Here is a 23942-nt window from a genome sequence, read left to right as displayed (position 1 = left end):
TGGCTTACTCTGACATGCATCTACACGGGAGCTATATAAACAAACTCAAGTAACAGGAAAGATTTGAGACATGGGAATCTGCTCTATACTGAGCCAGACCATTGGTACATTGTCTACAACAGGTGTGCGAATTTCTCCCCAGGCCACCCCCCCAGATACCCCACCCCCCAGGCCACATCCCCCACCAGCTCTGCTTTTGCACCCTCCTTCAATGTTTTTACCTGGCTGGCATTTGCCGTTGAACTCAGATCACAAGCGTGTGCAGAAGGCAACCTACTGCACAGAGTTGACATGCATTACTCTATTAAGTTTTGCATTGTGACCACCACCACCCACTCCAGAGGTTGCCCAGAAGGGAATGGGCCTAGAAAAGAAAACCTTTTCTAGAAAAGGTTTCTTACGCCTGGTATGCTCCAGCTGACAGGGGCTTTCCAGGATTTCAGACATTTCTAGCCTTATCTGGAGATTCTGGGGATTGAATTTTGGGCTTCTGGCATGCCAAGCAGATGTTCTGCCACAGAGTTACAGGACCTTTCCTTCTTTGATTTGATTACCGAGGATCAGAGGGGCAGCGTTCAAACTATATTCTCTATTCTACATGCTTTTCAGTTGAAGAACTAGATTGCAAAATTCAGAAATGTGTGCATTTCAAAAGATAGCTGTGTTCTCTGATTTCAGTTGAAAATACTCCTCCCTCCAGGAGCAAAGGAGCCATCGGGAGCTTACTTTAATCTCCCAATTGTTCCTCTGAAGCTCCACCCTTACCTGCCGCACAGATGACATCATGTATGATATCACATGTAGGTTGGTGTGTGTGGCTTGCCCAAAATGGCCTTGTAGGTCAAATGGGGCCTTGTAGGTCAAATGGAGAGGCCTGGTGGGCCTAATTTGGCCCATGGACCAGAATTTTCCCATCTCTGTTGTAATCCTTAAAAAAAAGATAAAAGAAGAGTGGATCGTGCTACCGGCTTGAGCTATTGTATACAATACATAAAAAGATTAAAATTACCGAACTTTGGAAGAGTGTAAATCCCAAAGGGTAAATTTATCCCCTTCTGACATAACAAGTCTATGTAGCTCAACGTATCCATGCAAGGGCAATTTCTTCAATTCAATTTGGATATCACTGTTCTTAGTGTCCACGTCTGTTACCATGAGATGTTCTCCAGTGATGAATGCGCTGGAACCTTCCTCTATTTTCAGATGATTGGTGAAAATCTAAAACAGTCATAAGCTCACAAAATGATCTCAAGTACTTCAAGACACAGCATGCCGATATACATGGGATAAAATCACCATACAGCTATAGAACAATGAGAATCTGGAGTTTGTAATTTTAAGCCAGACTATTGGACCACCTAACCTGGTGCTGCTACAGCCTACTGCAGTTGGCAGTCTCTCCAGAGACTTCAAGGACTTCTGGGTTATTTCTAGCCATTATATTATGAATTGTTTTCTAATCATGGACTTCGGCTCTTACACATGAAACCCTATGTTCCACTAATGAACCTTCCCAAAAGGCTGAGTTATGCATAGCAATGTAAAGGCAACTATAGCTGGGGAAATGGGAAATGGAGCCACCCAAAAACTGCCTTTAGCTGGGATTCATGGTGAAGAATTCAAGATTACTGATTTCACCCTGAATTCAACCTTACTAGGGATGGATGGCACAGTCAATTTTGGTTTGTCTCCATTTCCCCAACTGTAAGCTCATTTCACTGTACTTCTGCATGAGTTTGCTTTTTTTTTAAAGACCTCCAAAAAGTCAACATTTTAGAGTGCATTTCTCATAATATACGCACAGTTCCCACTCTCCAAATGCTTGTTATATGAAAATTCACTTATCTAAACATGAGGAAGTAGTACCCCAATCCTTGGTATACACACCACAGATTCAGCCAGACCTGCATGTAGTACTGTAAATAACCAGTCTTAAGCAAGCCTTACTTGTTTCAGTGTTACTGGTCCATAGCAGCCATTTTGCCAGAAACCATGGTGGGAGGCAGAAAGCCTGGACAAATATAGCATTTTCCCCTCCCCTTTTGCATGGTTTCAGAGGGTTTTACTGGGTTTCCCCTTGTTTTATCATTGTTTGGGATCAAAATTCCATGTTTGGGAATGCATTATAAATTCTCCCATAGGAATCAATAGAAAGTGTTGATTCGTTATGTGAAAATTTGCCTGACAAATGATTTCTTAAAAACGCTTTGTGAGTGGATAGCAAGACTTGTATGCTCTTTTTCCTAATATACACATATTGCAGGCAATTTCCCTAATATAATACATTTTTGCATGTTGTATTAACTGATATGTATTTTAAAGGGCACTTTCTACATATTTTCTACATGCTTTTCAGTTGAATAACTGGATTGCAAAATTCAGAAATGTGTGCATTTCAAAAGATAGCTGTGTTTGGGTTCATGTATTGCCTTAGGAAGTGAAAATTAGCTAGGTTCACATTAAAATGTGAACCAACGTGAATTTCTCTCCCCTCCATAAACCTTACCTTACCCCAAACCCAGCTCTCCTTCTTCTAGAAAACTTAGGAAGGATTGAGTAACTGCATAACAAGTATTCTTCGAGCTGGCTTATAGTTTGTGTCCAACAAAGCAATGAGTCCATTTCTTGGAACTTTATAGCATTTCCCAAAAGCCAGCTGGCAAGTCTAACCATTACCTTCAGCATGTAGCTGGAAAACCTGTGCTAAAAAGGATGCTAGCTCTCTCAGGAGGACAATCCTTTTAGGAAAGGCATTTAACACTGGCAGGTGAGCCATAATATGTCTGACCTCGAGTCATTAATCAAACAGCAGGTAGGAGAAAATCATTTAAGATGCACTTGTTTTTGTCGTGCTGCTCATGGAATGCTGTTCTTATAGAGCAATCTCATATACTGATAATTTAAAATACAGAGCTGCCCGTCTTCCTCTTGGCCTCCAACTCAGAAGGAAAGAACACTTTCCTAGTTTGTTTTACTCGTTACAGAAGATTTGGTATCTTTCAGTCCTTATTTTATTGTCTCCTAACAAGTACCGAGGCAACCAGAAGGCAAAAGAAAACCATGGGCTACCCAGTGAGGCACAAGGGAGACTGTGTGGAAAGCTGCTTTCTCTTTAAAAATGGGAAAGATTGCTACCTCCCAGGAATTAAGAAAATAAGAAAATAAGCAGAGACACTAGATACATAGGTCCAGTTATCTTGAATTCAGAACTGAAGCTACTTTAAGTTCTCTCCTAAAACTCCAGCAAAGGAGCTTTTCTATTTCATATGAAATGCTCTCTTCCCATGTGGTGGTTTTTAAAGTCTAGAAGCTTATGGATTTGTGGAAATAAGCTAACTTACAGTAACGAGCAATTATTGTGACTGAAGCCGAAGAGGGCACAGTTAGAAGGATGACTTTGAGAAAACCAGCTCACAGAATGGCTCCAGAGGTACTTAAAGCATTTTACAGTGTTTGTTGTTGTGGTGGGTTTATATATATATATGAAGTGGGGGGAAGGGGGAGGGGGAAAGGAGGAAAGCTGGACACACCATTTTCCATTTGAATGAACCCTTAAGTATTATTTGGGGAATAGAGTAAATAATTTAACAGTATAAATATTTCCACTTCCTACAGCTGCCTGAAGAAATCACAACACATAACCCAATGAACTCTGCCTCTTGCTCTGTTTGTGTATTTCCAAATGAGATATTTGTGAATAGGAAAAGCAAATAATGCAGCGATAGTACCAGGAGAGCAGGGTGACCAAGGAATGAGCATGGGGGCAAACACTCTGCACAATCTGGGTATGATTGTTTGTTTGTTGTTGTTTTTAACAATTTGCCATCCATGCAGAAGCCAATGTAATTCAGTCTTTGATCTCACAGTTATCGGAAATAATAGATGGTTGTTGTTTTTAAAAAATAATTTAAGTGTACCCTTGTAGCAGATCTGCAAAGTTTCTAATACCACAACCATTAGGAAATTTGAAATTTGCCATCCAAACAGGGTTTTAGCTCAAAATAATCTTGAAGGATCAGGAACAGAGAAGCCTCTTGTTTAGCGTCAAGTGTTCATTCTTTTAACATCATTTTAGTAGTTCTATGAAATGAGTTTTTTTTAAAAAAAATGTTATTTACACACTTTTATTTGAACTTGTATTAATGAATTGTTAGGTAGCCCAGCATTTTGGATACTCTAGACCAGGCATGTCAAACCTGCAGCCCTCCAGATGTTTTGGCCTACAACTCCCATGATCCCTAGCTAGCAGGACCAGTGGTTGGGGAAGATGGGAATTGTAGTCCAAAACATCTGGAGGGCCGCAGGTTTGACATGCCTGCTCTAGACTCTCTAGAGCATGGATGGGGAATCTGTGTTCCTCAAGATGTTCCAGGACTCCCATTATCCCTGACCATCAGTTCTGCTGGCTGAGGCTGATGGCAGTTGTAGTATAACAACCTTAGGAGAGTCACAGGTTCCCCACCTCTGCTTTACAAGCTTAACAATCATTAAGATGGCATCACAGGCAAGCAGTTAATTAAGATTCTTGATAAATACCTCAGGTGCTTCATCATCCACAGGCATCACTGTGATGTTAAAGAGGAGACCAGTCATCACTCCTTCCTGCTGGTCACTGACAGAGAATTCAAACTGTACAAACAATGGGTCAGGGCCCATCTCCATCAATGGGGGCATGTATGCCACTTTCATATGCGTTATGGCATGCTGTTTGTAGGAAATGGAAGTAATTGCATTGCATGAGTCTCATAAATTTAATTCTCCACTTTGCAACTACTGTGACCACCCTATTCATTTTGTCTTTTAATCATATATCACTCCCTTAGTGCGTAAGTTGAGAGATGGCATTTACAGCATGTTAAACAACGCAGCAGTAAATCAGGTTCCATAGCATATCAAAACTGGATTGCCCTGGTGGTTTTCAGTTGTTTTCCGGACCACAACTTTCATCATCCCCGATGTTGGCTGGGGCTGATAGGATTTGGAGTCCAACAACACCTCCTGATACTCCCCTTCTACTTTAGTTACACAGATCCACTGTGAGGTGAGTAGTCTTATCATGTTCTAAGGTTTGGGAAGTAGAATTCTTTAATTTTCCCTGTAGTGGTGATGATCAATGAGCCAAGTTGGGACATGATGAGTTCAGAGTCCAACCTGAAACTTCTAGGCTAAACCTCTCTGAAGTTTGGACTTAGCTCATTGGTTTGGCCTTGGGCCCAGCCCTTTCATGGCTATCCTGTCCTGCTTCCTGGGGGGGGGGGCTTCTGTAACCTACAGCTGCATTGTAGTTCCCTAGGTGGTCTGGATCCTCATTACAATTCTGAAGAATCATTGCACCCAGGACACTTCGCCAAGCACCATAGGTACCAGGTTCTCCCTTTTTAAAAGGGAAATTCCCTTATGCTGAATAGGCTTCCTCGTGAGAAAAGGGAAAACTTGACAGCTGTGCCAAGCACGCTCTGTATAACTGTGGCCATTGGGGGCTCTGAGAATGACAGATCACAAGGAACTTGAAGCTATCTTTCTGTTGTTGCAATGCAACAGTTATTGTTAGGTCCACTTACCTGTGTGAAAGATGACAGGAGAGGAATAGAAGAATTTTTCACAACATTTTTCATGCTGTCTGTGAAAATAAGCTTTCCTGCATCATGCACCCTATAGAACAGGAGGGAAGGAGGGGATTACAATTTTTAATATATATTTAAAAGAGTAGACATGTCTAAAATTGACATGGACTGCAACAGCATCTTAAAACACACTTATTGGTACATGAGCTTTTAGGCTAAGACAATTGACACATCTGTATGAATTAGTCTCAACAGTTGGGGTGAGTATATTAAATACAATGGAGGAAAGGCAGTTTTACAGAGCAAATTAAAATAAATTGCTAGAGATATAATATATGGGCCAGACAGTCTTAAAATTCTACCATGTAACTAATAAAGTGGGCTTCACATCTCATGGAAGTTCATGTTGCAAGACTTCCTGGACATTTGCACACTAGACTCTAGTATTGGAACCCCTTTGACACCCATTTATTCCTCAGAATCCAAATTTTGATCCTCCTAAACCATTGCATTTCCCCCCTTCCAGGTCCCCCCCCTTTTTTAAGAACGTATTTGTAGTGATTTTTGAAGCTTCTATCATCATTTTTGTTCAGCCAGCCTTTCAAATTGTGTGATATAGTCCCCCTGTCCCAGCTGGTTTGGAGGTATAGCCTGGTGGAATACAGTTTCCATTTCCTGAGGGCCCTCTCCTATTAACTCACCTAAAAAGCTAGCCCTGTACTAAGTACAAAGGATAATGAGTCTTGCTACAGCTTCAGGCCAAACCGAAGTGACATTGACAACACGTTTTGTCAGTGTCACTTGCTTGAACTAGCCTCCAGAAGTTAAGGAGTGGGAAGTTCATAAATCTCTCCTAAAGAAAAAAAACATTTAGTATACACCATGTCACACACAGAGACACTGCTTTCGATGGGAAAAGTTGATACTGCCTTCACCCCCAATTCACTTCTGAAATCAGTTCTGCTAGGATTTAGGGGTGAGGCCTGGGGTGGGAGGGGGGGAGAGAAGAAAAGAAGTGAAATTGACTATATTTGTCATCCTGCCTTTATAGAGCAGTGTACTCAAGAGTTCCCTCCACAGTTGCTGCAGGCAGGAACAGTTCCACAGAAGAATTATTTCCACTTCCTGGGAGTGGGTGAGCTTTTGCTACAAAATGGCTTAAGTTAAGTGAAAGGAGAGGTGAAATTTACCCAGCATAGGTATCCGTCCTGATGGAGACTGAAACTACTTGTTCAACAATTAGCATTCACCTGAGGATAGCAACACCTGTATAGTGTTAATGTACAACACAAATGCCTTTTCGCTTAGATACATCCTTTGAGAGTTTCTTCCTTCGTTGATGCATAGAGACTTACATACCCAGGGGAAGAGGGAGAGAAACATGGCTTTGTAACTGTATACATAAGTTGGCTGTCTGGCGATTCAGCATCTATAAAATGGAGGTGGTCCTTTGTGATGTGTACTATCTCTGTTTCTTTGACCGCAAGGTGCCTTATTGTCCCAGGGACTTCTTCTGGCAAATGGTCTTTCACTGGCATGATGTGAATCATCACAATCTATAAGACAATCACAAAACCCTGTTTATTGACCTGTTTCACTTGTTATACCACCCATTCAATCGAGTTCTCTGGGATGTTTGCGTAGACAATGTAATAGAAAATATAATTTGCAATAAAAACCTGTAAAACAAACCAATGTCTCAAAGCAGAAAGCTCAGTCAGGGGGGAAAAAAGCACAAAACATAATTAAAACAAAAGCAGCATGAAACCCAGCAAGGGAAGCTTAGTGCAAAAACCTGAAGCACTTAGATTGTAATTCAAGGGCTTGGGAGAACATGGATACATGCTTTAAAAATAGCATTAACTGCTTCAGAACATCTTGCACCACCATATAAATCACAAAGATTGCCTAAGTGAAACATCAGGTACTCATATAGTTTTGTTTTTGTGGTCTATCCAATGTGAAGAATAACCAAGTAACCTTTAGTCTTTAGTGTCAGTTCCAAATTGTTTTGATTAATAATTCAGGAAGCCAACAGTGCTACTACAGTTAGTAATATAAAAAGAGAAGTTACAGGTAGGTAACTGTGTTGGTCTGCCGTAGTCGAAACAAAAATTTTTAAAAATCCTTCCAGTAGCACCTTAGAGACCAACTAAGTTTGTCATTGGTATGAGCTTTCGTGTGCATGCACACTTCTTCAGAAGAAGAAGTATCTGAAGAAGTGTGCATGCACACGAAAGCTCATATCAATGACAAACTTAGTTGGTCTCTAAGGTGCTACTGGAAGGAATTTTTTTATAAAGAGAGAAGAAAGGGTATGAATTATAACATTTCTTTGAGCAAAGATGGTTCTCATAGAAATAATCTTCTCTGCAAGCTTCACTTTTTGTGTCATAAGCTTCACAGTGTTTGCACCCTAACACACACACAAGGCCCTGTAAAAAGGTTACATCTCTGTTCAAACTTTCTTCTAGGGCAGGCAACCTAAGGCCCGGGAACCAGACGCGGCCCAATTGCTTTCTCAATCTGGCCCGTGGACGGTCTGGGAATCAACATGTTTTTACATGAGTAGAATGTGTGCTTTTATTTAAAATGCATCTCTGGGTTATTTGTGGGGCATAGGAATTTGTTCATTGTTTTTGTTTTGTTTTTTCAAAATATAGCCCGGCCCACCACATGGTCTGAGGGACGGTGGACCAGCCCATGGCTGAAAAAGATTGCTGACCCCTGACATAGATGGTATCTGAATTAAGCAGAGGCAACAGGACCAGAGCTTTTGCTGTTGGCCACATTGCCTGCAGAGCTCTGGAGCTTATGGAGAGGGCAAGGAGAGAAAGATACAATTCCTTCTGTTTTCCTGCAGGGAAATAGCTGAATGGAAGAAATGTCAAATATCTAAAAAGGTAGGCACTCGTTATTCCTGCTAGAGGTGTAAAGATCACAAGTTCATGCATGTTTCAGGTTGGACCTCTTCTTGTAATGAAAGGACACACACATTTGTCATAGAACCCTAAACTTGTGTCCAATGCTAAAGACGGAGATTTTTGGGGTTCTGACCTTATACGGTGCTGCTTCTTAATTTTTTGTATATGTACATTTACATTATCTTGCTTGACAAAGGACAGTATATAAATTTCTTTAAAAAAATAAAATAAACAGTATGCATATTGATACTTTATGCATAGTCATGTATGCACTATAATATGAGAGGATCATCCATATTTTTAATTGGACCCAGGGCGGGGAGCTGACTTCTCATCTCAGTCAAGGAACAAGATGAGAATTAGAAGAAACATCCATGGAGATGTTTCCAGGGAGCTCAGTTCAAGTTATTTAGATCTTTCCTCTAGGATTCTCCTCTGCTGCAACTTGGTTTTTCAAGAGAAATTGTAAAACAGATTACCTGAGGATCTGAGAGATTCGGTGGTTCCTGGCTGTCAGCTAAGCTAAACTCAAACGAGTCTTGAAAAATTTCCCCTCCAAAATGACGGTAGTAAATAAGCCTGTGGAAGAGATCTCTTTGGTAGAAGCTGAACACAGGGATACCTTGAGAATCCAACAGAGCACAAAAACCAATTTCAGAAAATACTGCATTTCATTTTTCTCCTTCACATTAAGGTGTCATATTGGAACCAGACCATTGGCTCTTGTATCCCGAATGCCACCCACACTGATTATCAGCAGCTCTTCTATGTCTGAGGCATGTTCTGTCCTTTTAAACTCATCTTTTGAATATAAACAATGTGATTTGCCCTCAGCTGGATATCCTCCTTCCATACCTTCTAATCTCACCCTAGAAATATTGCACGACTGGTTCAACAACCAGCTATCTGGCTTAATATGTTAACAGCTATTGTTCTGATTAATAATGGCATCTTCATTTTAATAGACACAGTTACTCTACCTTTTTTCAGAATGAGGGTCACATTCCCATCAACATTCAAGGCAGAACAATGCAGAGACTCTTACCTATATCTATCTATATCTATATCTATATCTATATCTATATCTATATCTATATCTATATCTATATCTATATCTATATCTATATCTATATCTATATCTATATATATATATATATATATATATATATATATATATTAGGGTGCATTCCAGCCAATCAAAAGACAGATTTCTACAGATTCCCGCCCACATATTCACATCCTCCATCCATATAAGCAAAAGGTCTTATTACAGTCCAAGTGCATATTCAGCCAGACAAAAGCAATCAAGGAGAGCATAGAGCAAGACTAGTGAGGGGTGTGGTCTTGGGAGAGGATATGGCCTAGTCAGGGGCTCAAGGGCTGAAAAGAGAAACATTTGATTCCAGGGCTGAGGTTCCCGACCGCAGCACTACCTGGTCCATCTGGGAAGTGTTGCTTAATAAGTTCTCCAGCACTAGGTGGCTTGGATATTTTGTAGAGGATATAATCATCACTCGAATCAAAATCAGTAGCCATAAGCATATGGTTTTCAATAAGAACTGTGCTGCCTTCTTCCAACTCAAAGACAAGATTGTTCACTAGGAACGGTGGACTGTCGTCTTTCGGAAGAATGTTAATAGGAAATCTGTGTCGAGCACTGTGCTTTTCATCAAAAATTCTGAAGACTATGTCATCCTTGGTTGTATCACTGTCATCATGATGGTAACGGACAACTCCATCCCTGAGATCTTTAACTGCAAACCTGAAGCCTTTGTTCCCTACACGAGACGAAAGAAGAAAAACGGCAGTTCTTTTCGCTACTGGTTAACATGCATCTATTTAATACAGTGGAACAGCATGGCTATAGTTACCTATGTTTAGATATAGTTTCTTTCCCTTCAGACTAGTCAATTTAATTAATTGGATACATATAATTTGATGCCTATGCACATATTCTCCAGTGAATAGGAGCCTGGTACTATGCTGTCTTTATGCAGCAAAATTGGATGAATTGGATAGCATGCTTGTAGCATGGATATATTAGCTGACATAATATTAATACCCATGTTGAAAAAGTAGTGGGAGAATTTTATTTGACAACCCACTGAATCCAGGTCACATTTACTTACATATAGGAGTCCTGACTTACTTGCACAAAGGTTACACAGTGGTTAGTTTGTACTGTATCTTGTCTTTATTGAACATTTGTTCTGGTTTGTTTGCAGGAGGTCTATACATCTTTGCATTAAACATTAACTCCACACTTTTCAATGCATTTCCCTGTCACTTTCCTAAACTCAAAAGTGTGTTCCCTTTTCAAAGTGGGTTTTTTGTGCTAGAACAACAAAGCACTTTAATTGCACAAACCCAAATTTCCCAGTATGTGCTGAAATGCCTTCTGCAAAATATTGATGCTGTGGAGTGCCTTTACAAATGAAGGAAATAGATCAATAACTGAACAGTATTACAGATGAAAATATTGCCATCTGTCTTGCCACTTAGGCAAGTTAAAGCTCTGTTTCTAGCAGTATCATGGTATCTTCATAATGTTTTCCTCCACATCCAAAAAAACCCATGCACTTTCCACCACAACAAAACCATCTATTTTGCTTCAAGCAAAGGTCTGGTTGAAAAGTTCTAATTTTTGTTTTGTACTCTCATTACAGAGGGTTGGGGGGGGGGAGAGACACACACATAGGAACTTTCCATTTTAAATTCCACAAATTTTAGACCATGAAGCTACATACCTCTGATTGTGAGCCAGCCATGATATAAGCCTTCCACCACAAGCAGCTGAACAGCATCAAGGTTATCATTATCTACAATCTGAAGAGACTCCCAGGTAATTGGACGAGACTGTCCTTCCAACAAGTCAAGCCCTATATAAGCAGGTATTTCAAACACAATGAAGTCATGTGGCTCTGAATGAGCTCATAGAGCAATTCAGCATTAAAGGTACCGTGAGCTTTGCTTTCCATGTAAGCAATTGGACTAGGTGAAAAAGTAATGCAATTGTGGGGGAAATTCAGAAAAGTTAACTGATTTGATACTCAGGAGTACAGTTAAAAGAACATGGTGAGACAAAAGCAAGAGGCAGGATTCTATTCAGGGCTGTTTAATTTGCAAGCAGGTCATTGAGATATTGCAAATGGGTCACTGCCAATAGGTTTTACATGTCAGATATTCCCTGGAAAAGGTAAATACAGCTTAAATTGGGAGGGGAAATATGGGCTGGCATTTTGTGTGCGCGCTGGAAAAACTTGCATGCATGAGTAACACCAATTCCACACTAAAGCCCAATCTGGAAGTACTGATAGTAACATGGGTTTGTCATATTTGGATAATAGGGTTGTTACTGTAATCCTGTCACTGGCCCCATCACAATTCAAGCAGGATCACACCACTTTAAACAGTCATGGCTTCACCCAAATATTCCTGGGAATTCACATTTTCTTGGGAGACCCCTCTTCCCCTCTCCCGAGAGCTAAGATTCCCAGAGTTCCCTGTGTAGGGGAACGGATTGTTCACTGTGGGAACTGTAGTTGTTTGAAGGGAATAGGGGACGGCCAAACAACTCTCAACAACCTGAATGAACTAAAGTTCTCAGAATTACTTGTGGTATAGTTCAGATGTCTAGTTCAGATGGGGCCACTATAAATATAAAGCACATCGTTCATATAGATGATAAATATGCCCAGTTACAACTGCAGAATGCTTTTCTTTTTTAAATCAAATTTATTCGTACCATCCTGTGTCTGTGTTATCACAGCACACTGAAGGTGAATCTGCTGCAAAACCACATCTGTGAAAAAAATCTTAAAGGGGATTTTCCTTACCTGTGTTCCATGCAACTCTAGGAGCATTTGTTACTGCACTTCGAATTGAAAAATGGACCATGATAGGGAAGCTGTTCATGAAGAGGCTATCAATTGCTTGAAACTCAACCTAGCGAGCAAGAGAGAAAAGATTAATTCAGTCCCTTTGTGACTGTTGAGTTGTAGGGATAGACTAGCTTGTGAGCACCAGGGGAGGGGAGCAGCTACATCCCATCTCTCACCTCATAGTTCTGTCTCTCAGAATGAGATATATTAGATGGCTGGAAAGCAACTTTTGTATCATACAAATCCTGCCAAGTGAAAGATGTAATGGCCTTGGAATGGTCATCCAGGTGGGTGACATATCCCTGAGGAGGAGGTTTAGTAATGTTGAATAGCAATCTTTCCCTCGGGGTTTCTTCATCTTCGGCATCCAAAGTCACTGTCGTGAGAGGAGTAAGAATGAACTCATCTATCTCCAAGATGAACATGGGCATGAATGCAGCTTGAGGTTGTCTGTTTGGAATGGCCCCTCTTATCCTTACAGGAATCCACACATTTTCTGCCTACAAACAAGGAAACCAAATGTCTCGTCACAGTCAGTGCAGAAGGGGGGCATTAATATATTGCCTTTAAATGTAGTTCAAGGAACTTTATTTGGGTTCACTGGGTATTATTACAAAAAAAGATAACTACTGAAAACAACTATTAGTTATTAGATTCAAAAGTCTGGTTTTCAGAGGAGGAGGAGGAGGAGGAGGAGGAGGAGGAGGAGGAGGAGGAGGAGGAGGAGGAGGAGGAAACAATCGATAAGGTCTGTTTTAGAACATTTGGAGCAAGTGCTAAGACAGGTATTTTGTGGTATCTGGTAGTCATTGGTCTGGAATAATGTTCTCCAAGTAGGACTGGGAAGAAATTGAATTCAGCTTGGCATTAAAAGGCAAAAATACCCAATTCACAATATGCAAACTGGGGGGGGGACAGACATCCTTTGAAATTTCCACTTCTCAGTACAAATTTCGTGATGGATACATGACTAATGCAATGAATCCGCAAACTGTACTGAATTTCCAAATACTATTGTAATAGTAATATTACATTCCATTAAGGTGCAGCAGTGGGGGGGGGCAGAATGGGAAGCAGAGCCACTCCATCAGCTCTGCTGAGAAAGAGGTGCTATATTTAGTTGTTCCACCGCCTCCTCCGCCTCCTCTTCCTCCTCCTCGGTTCAATAAAGTGTCCATCTTGCCACACAATCAGCATGTACTGAATCTGATACATAGCCAGGGAAATTAACATGCAAGTAATTTTTTCCTAGAGTTTTTGGGAGGGAGGTTGGGAGTATGGAAAAACAACAAAAAGTTGTGTGGAAAATAGGATTTGCTGCATTATCCTCACCTGTAGCTGAAATCTGCTCTTTTTGTCTCTGATTTCTACTTGTATGGATATATAATCCTTATCAGGTGATGGGGGACTGAGGTGTTGGTACCTAAGTCTCATCTCCAGAAAGTCTTCACAGCTCATCTTTAGAAGGTGTATTTCTTTTAATCCTGAATGGCAGGCACCATTGCTGGGACAAGGCGGTTTGGATTGTCCAGCTGGGTGGGTGGGGGGAACACAACTTTAGAACAAACTATTTCTAACCTTCTAAATGATCTTCCTTTTATTTAATAACACAAGCAATCTTTCAGGGATTTACATATTCTGAATATTGAATGAAGACTTTGGATGACCTTGTAATTTAAGCTACACAATCTTCTAATTTAAGCTACACAATCTTTGAAACAGGGGGTTGTGGAGTGCACACCAAAGACACAGATCTGCATGCCAGAGAACCATGGTCAATCCAGTGGTAATTCTGATGCCCTGAAGTGCCACAAGACTTAACTTCTAGCTCAGTAGTGATGACCTACAGTATTTGCATATTCAGCAGAACTCCTTTTACCTAAATGACTGGGTTAACAGAAGATCTCTAGATAAAATAAAACACTCTCTATTTAATTCATCCTTGCTTTAATCTGTATCCAAACTGGAAACACGTTTCATAATTCATGGGTATATATTCCCACCAGGACAGTGGGAATGCATTCTTCTTCATTCTCCTTCCAACTGAAAGAGAACCCAATTAATCATAGCTGTCAAGTTCTCCCTTTTTAAAGGGAAATTCCCTTATGCCGAATAGGCTTCCTCGCGAGAAAAGGGAAATATGACAGCTATGAATATCGCCTCCCAGCATCTTACTGTCCCCTTTTAACTAGACAATTGGTCTAAAGCATTGGATCGTGCATGCTGGACAATGGTGAAGGATCCCCCTAGAACTGCTATCTATAGTGCGGGCCATGCGATGCCAGTTCAGTGACTACAAGCACACATATGCCAACAGGGTGCCTGTAGAGTCCCGTCCTACCACCCTGTCCCCTCTCAGATGCTGAAATTAAGCTTGAAATAAGCCATCCCTTTGAGCCAACGCTAAGCTGTTTCAAGATGAAATACATTTTTGAGTGTGAGACAGAGGGAGAGAGCGCTTACAGCTGGGGAGGAGAGAGTTAAATAAGATTTTAAAAATCACCTTTTTTTTGTTTAGTGTATGTTGATACATCTTCACTTTTGTGCATTTTAGAGTCCTCAACAACTAGTTGCCCAACAGCAGGAAACAGTAATTCAGATGACAAGATCCTCACTGTGCAGGCTTCACCTAAACCATTGTGCTTGAAAGTCAAAATGTTTCTGTCAATTGGCTGAGAAATCCCAAAGAATTCTGGAACTTCTAGAGAGGCTTGTCCAAACTGAACAAGACTTGGTTTGGGGCTTCTTATCGCTATATGAAGAGTAAACATCTCTACAGCGGTCCCCAGTTCTGTAAACCTGTAAAAGGGAGACGGCAAATACTTCCTGGTGAGCAGTGACAATCCTTGCATAGAAATTTAGAAGACTGTAAGTACAAAACATTCCCTCCAAACATTTTAGGGGCACCATAGACAAAGTTTTAAGAGTTGCTTGATTCTAGGATTCAGGTATGACTGCTGTTTTATTGTTCTGCACAGAGAATATATACTTTGATTTTTTTCCCCCAACAGAATACCGGTTAATGAATTACAAACATAATGATGTAGAAAGAGCTCTGCTGGATCAGGCCAGAGGCATAACAGCCTGATAATGGAGATAGCACATAGCCAACATAGCCAGTAGTCATTGATAGTAGGGCAGTCCGGATCCCACTTCAGGAAACAAGTCTGATTTGATCTTGAAGTGCTTTGGACAGACATCCCCAAACTCAGCCCTCCAGCTGTTTTGGGACTGCAACTCCCATCATCCCTAGCTAACAGGACCAGTGGTCAGGGATGATGGGAGTTGTAGTCCCAAAACAGCTGGAGGGCTGAGTTTGGGGATGCCTGGCTTTAGAGGTTGCCTTATTTGGTTTGGGTCCCAATTTAAATCTGGAAAGCAAAGCTCCGTTACTGTTATGGGGAATAACTCCCGCTCCCGCCCCCGCCCGCCCCCCGCCTTGACAGAATTATTTATAGGCTCAGCAGCCACTCCTGAAATGGCAGAAGAAAATACTATGGATGGATAAATGACATAGAACTGCAGACAAAAATGTATTACAACAAAAATAGTCAAAGGTTCGTTCCTTTGTAATACAGTCATACCTCGGTTTAAGTACGCCTCCGTTTCAGTATTTTCAGTTTAAGTACTCCGCGGACCCGTCTGGAACGGATTAATCCACTTTCTATTACTTTCAATGGGAAAGTTTGCTTCAGGTTAAGTACGCTTCAGGTTAAGTACAGACTTCCAGAACCAATTACACTCATACCTCAGGTTAAGTACGCTTCAGGTTGAGTACTCCGTGGGCCGTCTGGAACAGATTAATCCACTTTCCATTACTTTCAATGGGAAAGTTCGCTTCAGGTTAAATACGCTTCAGGTTAAGTACAGACTTCCAGAACCAATTGTGTTTGTAAACCGAGGTACCACTGTAGTGGTGTGTGTTTTGTTTTTGTCTGTTTGACAGAATGCAGCTTTGGAGGTTACAATCCAAAGCAGAAAACTAGTACTGTACAAGAGACTGCCCTTAACCCTTTGCTTAATACAATTATTCCACTAGAATAGCCCCCTGAAGCTGCTTTTTGCCCTGTGAGGGAGGGGGGAAGTTTAAGAGCCTGGAATGCTAACAAATACATGTGTCCTTCTAAAACAATTATATATGCAGAACTGCATTCAAAGAAAACGAGGCAAAACCTGTATACTCTCAACATCACACGGTCTTCATTTAGCAGTGGACAACCATTGTGGATGTATTTCACTTCATTGGGTAAGAAATGGCAATCAAACACCTAACAGGAAAAACAGAAACAAATAATGAGCAAAATGGACTTGTTCAACAAAAAAATCAGTGCTCAGGCCCAGTGAATGAATCTTGTAAAAGCCCAATTCAAAAGCAAGGCAAGCTGTACAGGACCACAAATGAAAACCCAAGGCAGAGAATTCTTCACTTACCCTCCCACTGCCCTTAAACTCCTTACTCTTAGTGCCCCCCTGCTCCAGCCTCTCAATTCCTTAAACCCTAAAAAACCCTATCACTCTTGAGTAATAGATTTCCCAAGTGCAACTGGGGCTCCCCCGCCCCAGGTCATAAACAAGATGCTGAGCAGAAGAGGGGAAGGGAGGGTATAGAGTTACTTTCCGCTGTTCCTGGAGCATCACTTCTGCTGTTCATGATGAGTAAGTTGTGTTGAAAGGAAGAGGCAGGTTATGAGAGAAGGAGATTGGGTTAATGTGTAGGTTATTTGCAAATGTTGGATTGGCTTGTGAACTGGTGAGGAGTTATTTCTGGTGTCCGGGGCGGGGGGGGGGAGTTCTGCTCATTTTTGAGCCAACCCAAGGAGAACAGGGTAAGAGCACTCATGTGCAAGCTGTTTTTCCATGCCCACACATTGGCATTCACAATTTGCTCATATTCAGGAGGCAATTTTATAGGACTTGAGCCCATGACTTGATTCCGACTGAGACAATGGAGCCATGAACATGAGAACAGCTAAGCTAACATGGCCGTTCCATTCAAACTGACTTGCATTTCATATCTAATTAGAAATTAAGACAATAAGAAACTGGACTAATGATATTTACCTGCGGTGTAAGTTTCCCAACTCTTTGTGTCACAGGCTCATTTAAAACCACCTCTACCTTGCAAGAATCTCTCTCGTTAGAAATATTGAACTGTAGTTCGTTTTCAGTTATGTACACAGCGCGTCCTCTTTCAACATGGATTTCTTTATTCACCAGGACAAGCTTGGCTCCTCTTAGAGGTTCAAGATTCTCAAGGACAATAAAAATAGTCAATGCTACGAAAGCATTCATCATTTCCATCTTCTCGGTGCTGCTCCTTCCTTTAAGTCATTCAAAGCAGCAATTGCTGCAATAGTATTTTGAGACTACTGTTCTCTTTTGCTCAAGAAATAGAACTTCCACTATCCCTTTGATTAAATGTGCTTTGGCTCATTTTATCTTCATGAGATAAAATGAAGTTACTTAGCAGTAATCCTTTTCTCTAAGGCAGTTCAGGAGCTAGGATGTTACAATGGAGTGATTCACATGTGCCAGTTGACAGTGTTCAGTGGACACCAAACGCTCCCCTGTTATTCAAAGAAATCAGAGTTACTCTGCTTGAACAAGAAGAGGTACTGCAAATGCAGAACAGTAGCTTAGAAGACAAACATGCTTTTCAGATGCACAATAAAATATGCGACGAGAAAGTTTAGTATGAGTTGGGTCCAATTTCCTTGCAACATTTCACTGTTTCCACTCTGCCAACATGATTCCTTTGCTAAGACTTCTGCCCATGCTGTTGTTCCCTATCGACTTGGGGAATGAGAATTTTATTTCTCATAGACTTTGGACAGAGGAGTCACAGAAGAAAGCTTCAAGTCTCTGTGGCCCAGCAGCTCTACCGGCCTGCCTCTGCTGTATTGCGGGTTGAGATTGTGCCCTAAAACTCACAGAATGCAACAGACACACAATGTCATTTGCGGCAGGGTGAACAGCAAGGTAATCTTATTAGGAATGTTTAAATAATAATAATTAAAAGAATACTCAGTTACAATGAGGGTGCGATCACACACAAGAAGGCAGAGAAAGTTGGTTTCCATTATACTTGCAATGTTTTTCCTCACTCCACCTAGTGGGAAATGTCATTGCCTCTTTTCATGAAAGGACATACTGAAGGAAATATGTTTTGGAAGGCAGATGCAGCATGCATATTCCTATGCCACTGTAAAAGGCCCTCTAACAAAGAAGGCAAAAGCAAAAACAAACACAGACAAATAGCAGAGGAAACTCTTCCCCTTTCAAAGTGGCCAATCTGCATAAGAAAAATGAGAGGCTGAGCTAAACTGACCCATCAATTGACTATTATTATTTGATTGTGTTTAAATATTGTCAACTGTTCCTGGAAGCCCAGGATGTGCCTGTATAGGTGCCAACTTTATTTCTTCCTCTATCCATTATCATGCCATTTGATAACAAGAGCAGGAATGAGGACAAGCCCTGCAGGGCCCTTCTCCTTCTTAGGTGCTTTCACTGTAATGTGCTCCTCAAGCCATTCTTCCCTGACTATCATAAATAAATGGCAAGACACATTGGTGTCATATTTAAAAATACTTCCTCCTTTTACCATTTATGAGACAATATAAGAGATTATTTTGTCCAACATTTATTTTACTGCCACAATAAATAATATGCAGACAGGTTGTTACAATTCCATAAGATTTAATGGTAAAAGAGAGTATTAAATTGTAACTACTTTATAGTATAATTAATTTGTAGAATCCTCCCATCTCCCATTTCCTCCCACTAATTTACATGCTACAAGACCCCCAAAAATGAAAACCATTTCATCACTCTCCTATTCTTTATGAACTGGGAGTGTTGAGAAAATTAATTCTGTGTAGGAGCTAACCATGCTAGGTGTGATCCAATACACATGTTCAGTGCTTTTTTTTCTGGAGGGACACAGGGGTACCCCTAAACATTTTGTGAATCTTTGTACTTTTGTCCATTTACTGTATTTTTTTCCCTGATTTGACTATAAAAGGGTGGTTTTCTTGAGTCAAAATGAGAGTACCCCTAAACATTTTTTTTGGGGGGGGGGAAGCACTGCACATGTCTATGTTCTGATCCAAGAATGGCCTGTCAGAACTCCAAATTATGGAGCAAATTGAAATCCTCCCCAATCCCATTCTTTTCTTAAAAGAAATAAGTGTGGGGAGTTCCTATTATCTTGCACTTATCCCTTGTCAATTATTTCCCCCATTGTTCGGCTTTCAGGGAGAGTTTGAGAATGCATTTTGAGAAAACAATTTTGGTGCATATACGGTATGTATCTCTTTCCTTGAGGCTTTTAGCCTATCCCCCTAGTTTTCAGAAGATAAATCTCCAAGTTGGGCATGAATGCATCTTGACCCCAAGACACAATTATGTACGTACAGGTGCAAAAACTCAGTGTCACAATTTTTTTTAAGTGACCAAATACAAAACACATAAGTTCATTTAAAGGCAAAGAACACATAGATTGTCACCTAAGACAATCATAGATTGTCTAAGTCAGCGGTGAGGAGCCAAATTAGGCCCAAGAGGGATTGGAGATTTGCCTGCCCAGGCCATTTCTGGCAAACCAAGTCTACATTTTCCCAAGCCTGGTGTCAGGAATGGGAAGGTCCATGCTGTGTTTGAGTTGAAGTAAAACTGTAGTCATTCCAACATCCCCACATACAGCCTACTGTTCAGACCTCCACACCCCCAAAGGGAGTTTCCACATGTATTCAACAGATCACATACAGAAGCCTCCCCACATTTGGGAACTCTGATAAGGCAAAGTTCTCAATCGCAGGGATGCTTCTGAACTGAACATATTTTTATACCCGCTGCAGATCTTCATACGGAACACGTGAAGGTGTGAAAAGCAGTCCACCAGACAAGGAAAGGTTGTGGGTAATAGTTGGCATGTGTATTCCCAACCACCTCTTTAAGCCTTTGTGCCTTCAGGAAATCAACTGAGTGTGGCTGGTGATTGCACACATTCCATTAAGTGCTAAAAACAGGAAGCATGAAGCATACTACTGCTTCTGTAAAGTTCAAAAACAGAGTCAATAAGTCTCCTCCATTAAGACATTACATGTATCTTCATATGGGGGAACGAGATGGCAACTTTCCTTTTTAAATGTTACGGATGAAGCACCAAAACAGGAAGTACAACACACTGATGATTCCTGTTACAGTACAAAAGGGGTCAGAGAACCCTTGCTCCTTTAGGAGGTGCACTGCCGCTCCCTGCTGATATGGACATCTCTAATTGCGGTACATTGTTGCTGGTGTAAAACAACATAACATCTTATCCACCCTTATCATACAGTTATTTTACTTCATTACCACATCTAGGAACCTGGTTATGCTTTCTAATGTTCACTTTTCATCTTCCAACTTAAAGCAACAACAACTCAAACCGCAGTTGCGTGTCTTTCACAAATCTGGATTTTAAAAAATCCTCTTATGCAAAATATCTGTTTCCTCGGGACACCGAGGCTGCCAGTAACCCACCTTTTGTTGTTAGCTTCAGGGCTCACATTCTTTTGCCATGGGAAAACAGAGTAGTATGAACATAATCAGTCCTTTCATTGTACACAGTTCTCAGTTCCAGTAGCAGTTAGACAATTTGTTGACAGACTTCACACACACACACACACACACACACACACACACACACACACACGTTATTCTCAATTTCAAGGGGCAATACAGGAGTTCTAAAGCTTCCCTCTCCTACAGAGCAAGGATGCAAATGCACCTGCACCTTTTAAGTTTAAAAATTAATAAGCCGAGTTACAGGATGCCCAATGCTAATTAGCAGAGTCCCGTTAGAGTCCCCTTTCCCCTCATGCTAATTACTTTGGGGGGGTGGGTAGAATTCCCACACAAGAATGGATAAAAAGACAAAAGTATCCACAGACTCCTTTGATAAGCAACTCACTGGAGGGGAGGGGGGGGAGAGACTGAGCAGAACAGCCCATCTGTGATTTTAAACACCTGATTGCCTGAAGCATGCAGGTGTGCAAAAAAAAAAAGTCTATTTAAAATGGTGGGAGTCTGCAGAAGAAGAAAAATGCCAGTGCAATTCACATGAAAATCCAGATTCCTAGCTAGTTGCATGAATAATTTATTAACAGCCATCTAGAAAGGGAGAGTGACACCTTTGTTGTCTGCTGAACCAGCAACAAGAAGATCACTTGCCATGACAAAGAAGTCTTCAAAACAGAAAAGCTGCAGTTTGGATAGCAGCGAAGGCATCCTCCTTTAGTCTGCCAAGGCACAATCGTTTAATTTGAAAAAACAGTACCTTGCTAGAGTATATTCCTATGGCAGAGAGAAGAGACATCTCAACGTATTTTTAATTTAATAAAATAATACTCTTCTGTCTTTTGTAAACACAAGCTACAGTATTTATATTAAAAATACACAATCATGCTATTTGTACTGAAAAGCATATTTTCTAATGGGCATTTTAAGTCAAAGTGCCTACTTAATTCTGAGCGTGAAATTGCAGTGCCTTTTCTCTCTGCTCTTGTCTAATGTAACAGTTTTTCTTTCTTCCTTTTTTTAAAATGCCTGTCCTCTAGTCACCCAATAATGTTTCTGAAAGGGAATGGAAAGCTAGCAAGCCTGCCAAGAAAAGGAAAAATCAAAGCCATACCTGCAAGCTGCAATACAGCTTTAGGAATCCCCCTCAAACTTTTTCTTTTCAAGTGCTTTGAAAGTGGAACTTTTTTTCAAAATGGTGGTAATGTTCCTCAAAGTCACTTTCAAATCCTTCAAGCTAACCCACCCAGAGCAAGGGAAAGAAATAAGAGGCATTAAATGTAATTGTCCCAGAGCAATCTCCTCAGAGGGGAAGGAAAAAAAAAAAAACCTTAAAATGCAGGAAATCTGTCCAAGTCAAGCTGGCCCACTACTCACAGATGTTACTGATTCAAGTGAGATAGCAATTCCAAGCTCCAAAACAGATTCCAAGTGAGAAAATAGGAAAAGTCATTGGTTGCTATTAGATACGCATTCTGAAGGGGGGGAAAAGAGAGAGAGAGACTCAGGGAGAATGGGCAGTGAGGAATTTGTGGCCTGGATTAGAGGCTCCATGATAATTAAGGAATCGTGACAAATAGGAATTCAGCTGACCTCTTTTGCAGAAAAGATACAAGAAGTGAAGGCTGAAATCCCAAACCTGCCTCCTAGTCAAGAAGCCACCTTAACCTCGGGGGGGGGGGGGGCAACTTCTGAGTAAATATGCACGCAGCACAAATTCTAACTTCAGTCCTAGAATTTGTTAGAAGTCTGTCAGAATGTTTTTGAGGGCTTAATGGGGCTTGAACCATTAAGAAAGCAAGGTCAACATGGAGGGAAACAGCATGATATTATTAAATTGCCTTTATGTTCTCTTCCCCAGCCTTCGTTGTAATTTTGTAGCAGACCTTAAACTTACCAGGATAGTTTATTGAGACCCAATTTAAGGAATCTTTATATATCCAAAGTCCACTCCCTGTTTGAGAATACTAATGGTATTTTTTTTAACCCTTTTAGCAGCAACAGCTTTAGCTGTATTAGAAGCCAATTCTGAAGTTCCTTTTGGAAGCAGAATGTCAAGCCATGAGAGGAGAGCCTACTGTACTTCTGGAAGCACTGCTGGGGGCACTGAAGTCACTCTGGATCTGAGCCTAATTCTGCAAGGATGCTTCCAGGTGGGCATCTGCTTGACGAGGATGTTTTCAAAATTCCATCCTGTACTTTTAAAGCATTTAATCACCTTGCTCTGGAAAATCCATTCAAAAACGCCTAACCATCACTAGAAGTCATAAGTGCTTGTTTGCGTGCATGCTGACATTTTGGTGGGTTGTTTCTATTACTGCACTCCTGCCTCTTTGTTCCCCGCCTAGCACACCTTAGCCATTTGCTTCTGGTGGCCCAAACAATTGAGCAGGCTGATTGCCCCATCACAGCTGTCAGAATTCATTCAGGTTCCATATTTCCTCAAGGCTGACCGTTCTAATTGATCCCCCACTGTTGCAAGGAGGACTAGTCACTATCAGTCCAAACAGCACCAGGCTATTATAGATGAGAGGGAGATCTGCAACAAAATGTGCGGGGCTCTGGTTCAGGTCTCCAACCACCCACCCAAAGTCTTTCTTAAAATATTCCATTCTACTGTCCCCCAATGTTATATGTTCTCCCCTCCACCATGGTCAGTCGGCATTCTGTGCACTCTTGAGTATGATCACTCTTCCTTGGATGTTTGGAGAGATGACCTCCCCCCCCCCGGTGGTGGTGGTGGTGGTTTTCTCTCCCTAAAAACTTTTCCTACTTTATCAAACTTGAGATTTCTCCAAGCCTGTTGATCCCTCCCTCTGTGTGTGTGATGTAGCCATTTTGGCCACATAGCATTTCACATTGGAGAAAAAAGTTCACTACGAACACACTGGATATGTGTTTAATAATTAGTTCAGAGCGAGTGCAGAAAGTTACATTGGAGTGCAATAAAGAGCTCAGAACAAGCTATACAAAGCATCCAATAATATTCTTGGCTGCTGACTTATGAGGTG

At 41.0% G+C, this 23942-nt stretch overlaps 1 protein-coding gene across 1 annotated transcript in view; it reads right to left on the bottom strand.

Moving 5' to 3' along the window:
* LOC118088169 (FRAS1-related extracellular matrix protein 1-like) overlaps window positions 1–22328 on the bottom strand; it is a 106764-nt gene extending 84436 nt beyond the window's left edge. Inside the window, 14 exon segments of the mRNA XM_035121448.3 lie at window positions 1010–1218; window positions 4537–4704; window positions 5562–5652; window positions 6924–7120; window positions 8968–9110; window positions 9922–10266; window positions 11236–11367; window positions 12325–12433; window positions 12546–12869; window positions 13702–13901; window positions 14873–15168; window positions 16543–16637; window positions 17431–17936; window positions 22046–22328. Of these exon segments, the coding sequence (XP_034977339.2) occupies window positions 1010–1218; window positions 4537–4704; window positions 5562–5652; window positions 6924–7120; window positions 8968–9110; window positions 9922–10266; window positions 11236–11367; window positions 12325–12433; window positions 12546–12869; window positions 13702–13901; window positions 14873–15168; window positions 16543–16637; window positions 17431–17670 (2549 nt within the window). The 5' untranslated portion in view covers window positions 17671–17936; window positions 22046–22328.
* Between the last annotated feature and the right edge of the window lie 1614 nt (window positions 22329–23942).

Source organism: Zootoca vivipara, chromosome 7 (assembly GCF_965207765.1).
Source record: "Zootoca vivipara chromosome 7, rZooViv2.hap1.1, whole genome shotgun sequence".
In the NCBI taxonomy this organism is placed as follows: Eukaryota; Metazoa; Chordata; class Lepidosauria; order Squamata; family Lacertidae; genus Zootoca; species Zootoca vivipara.
This window is presented reverse-complemented; position numbering and strand designations above follow the sequence as displayed.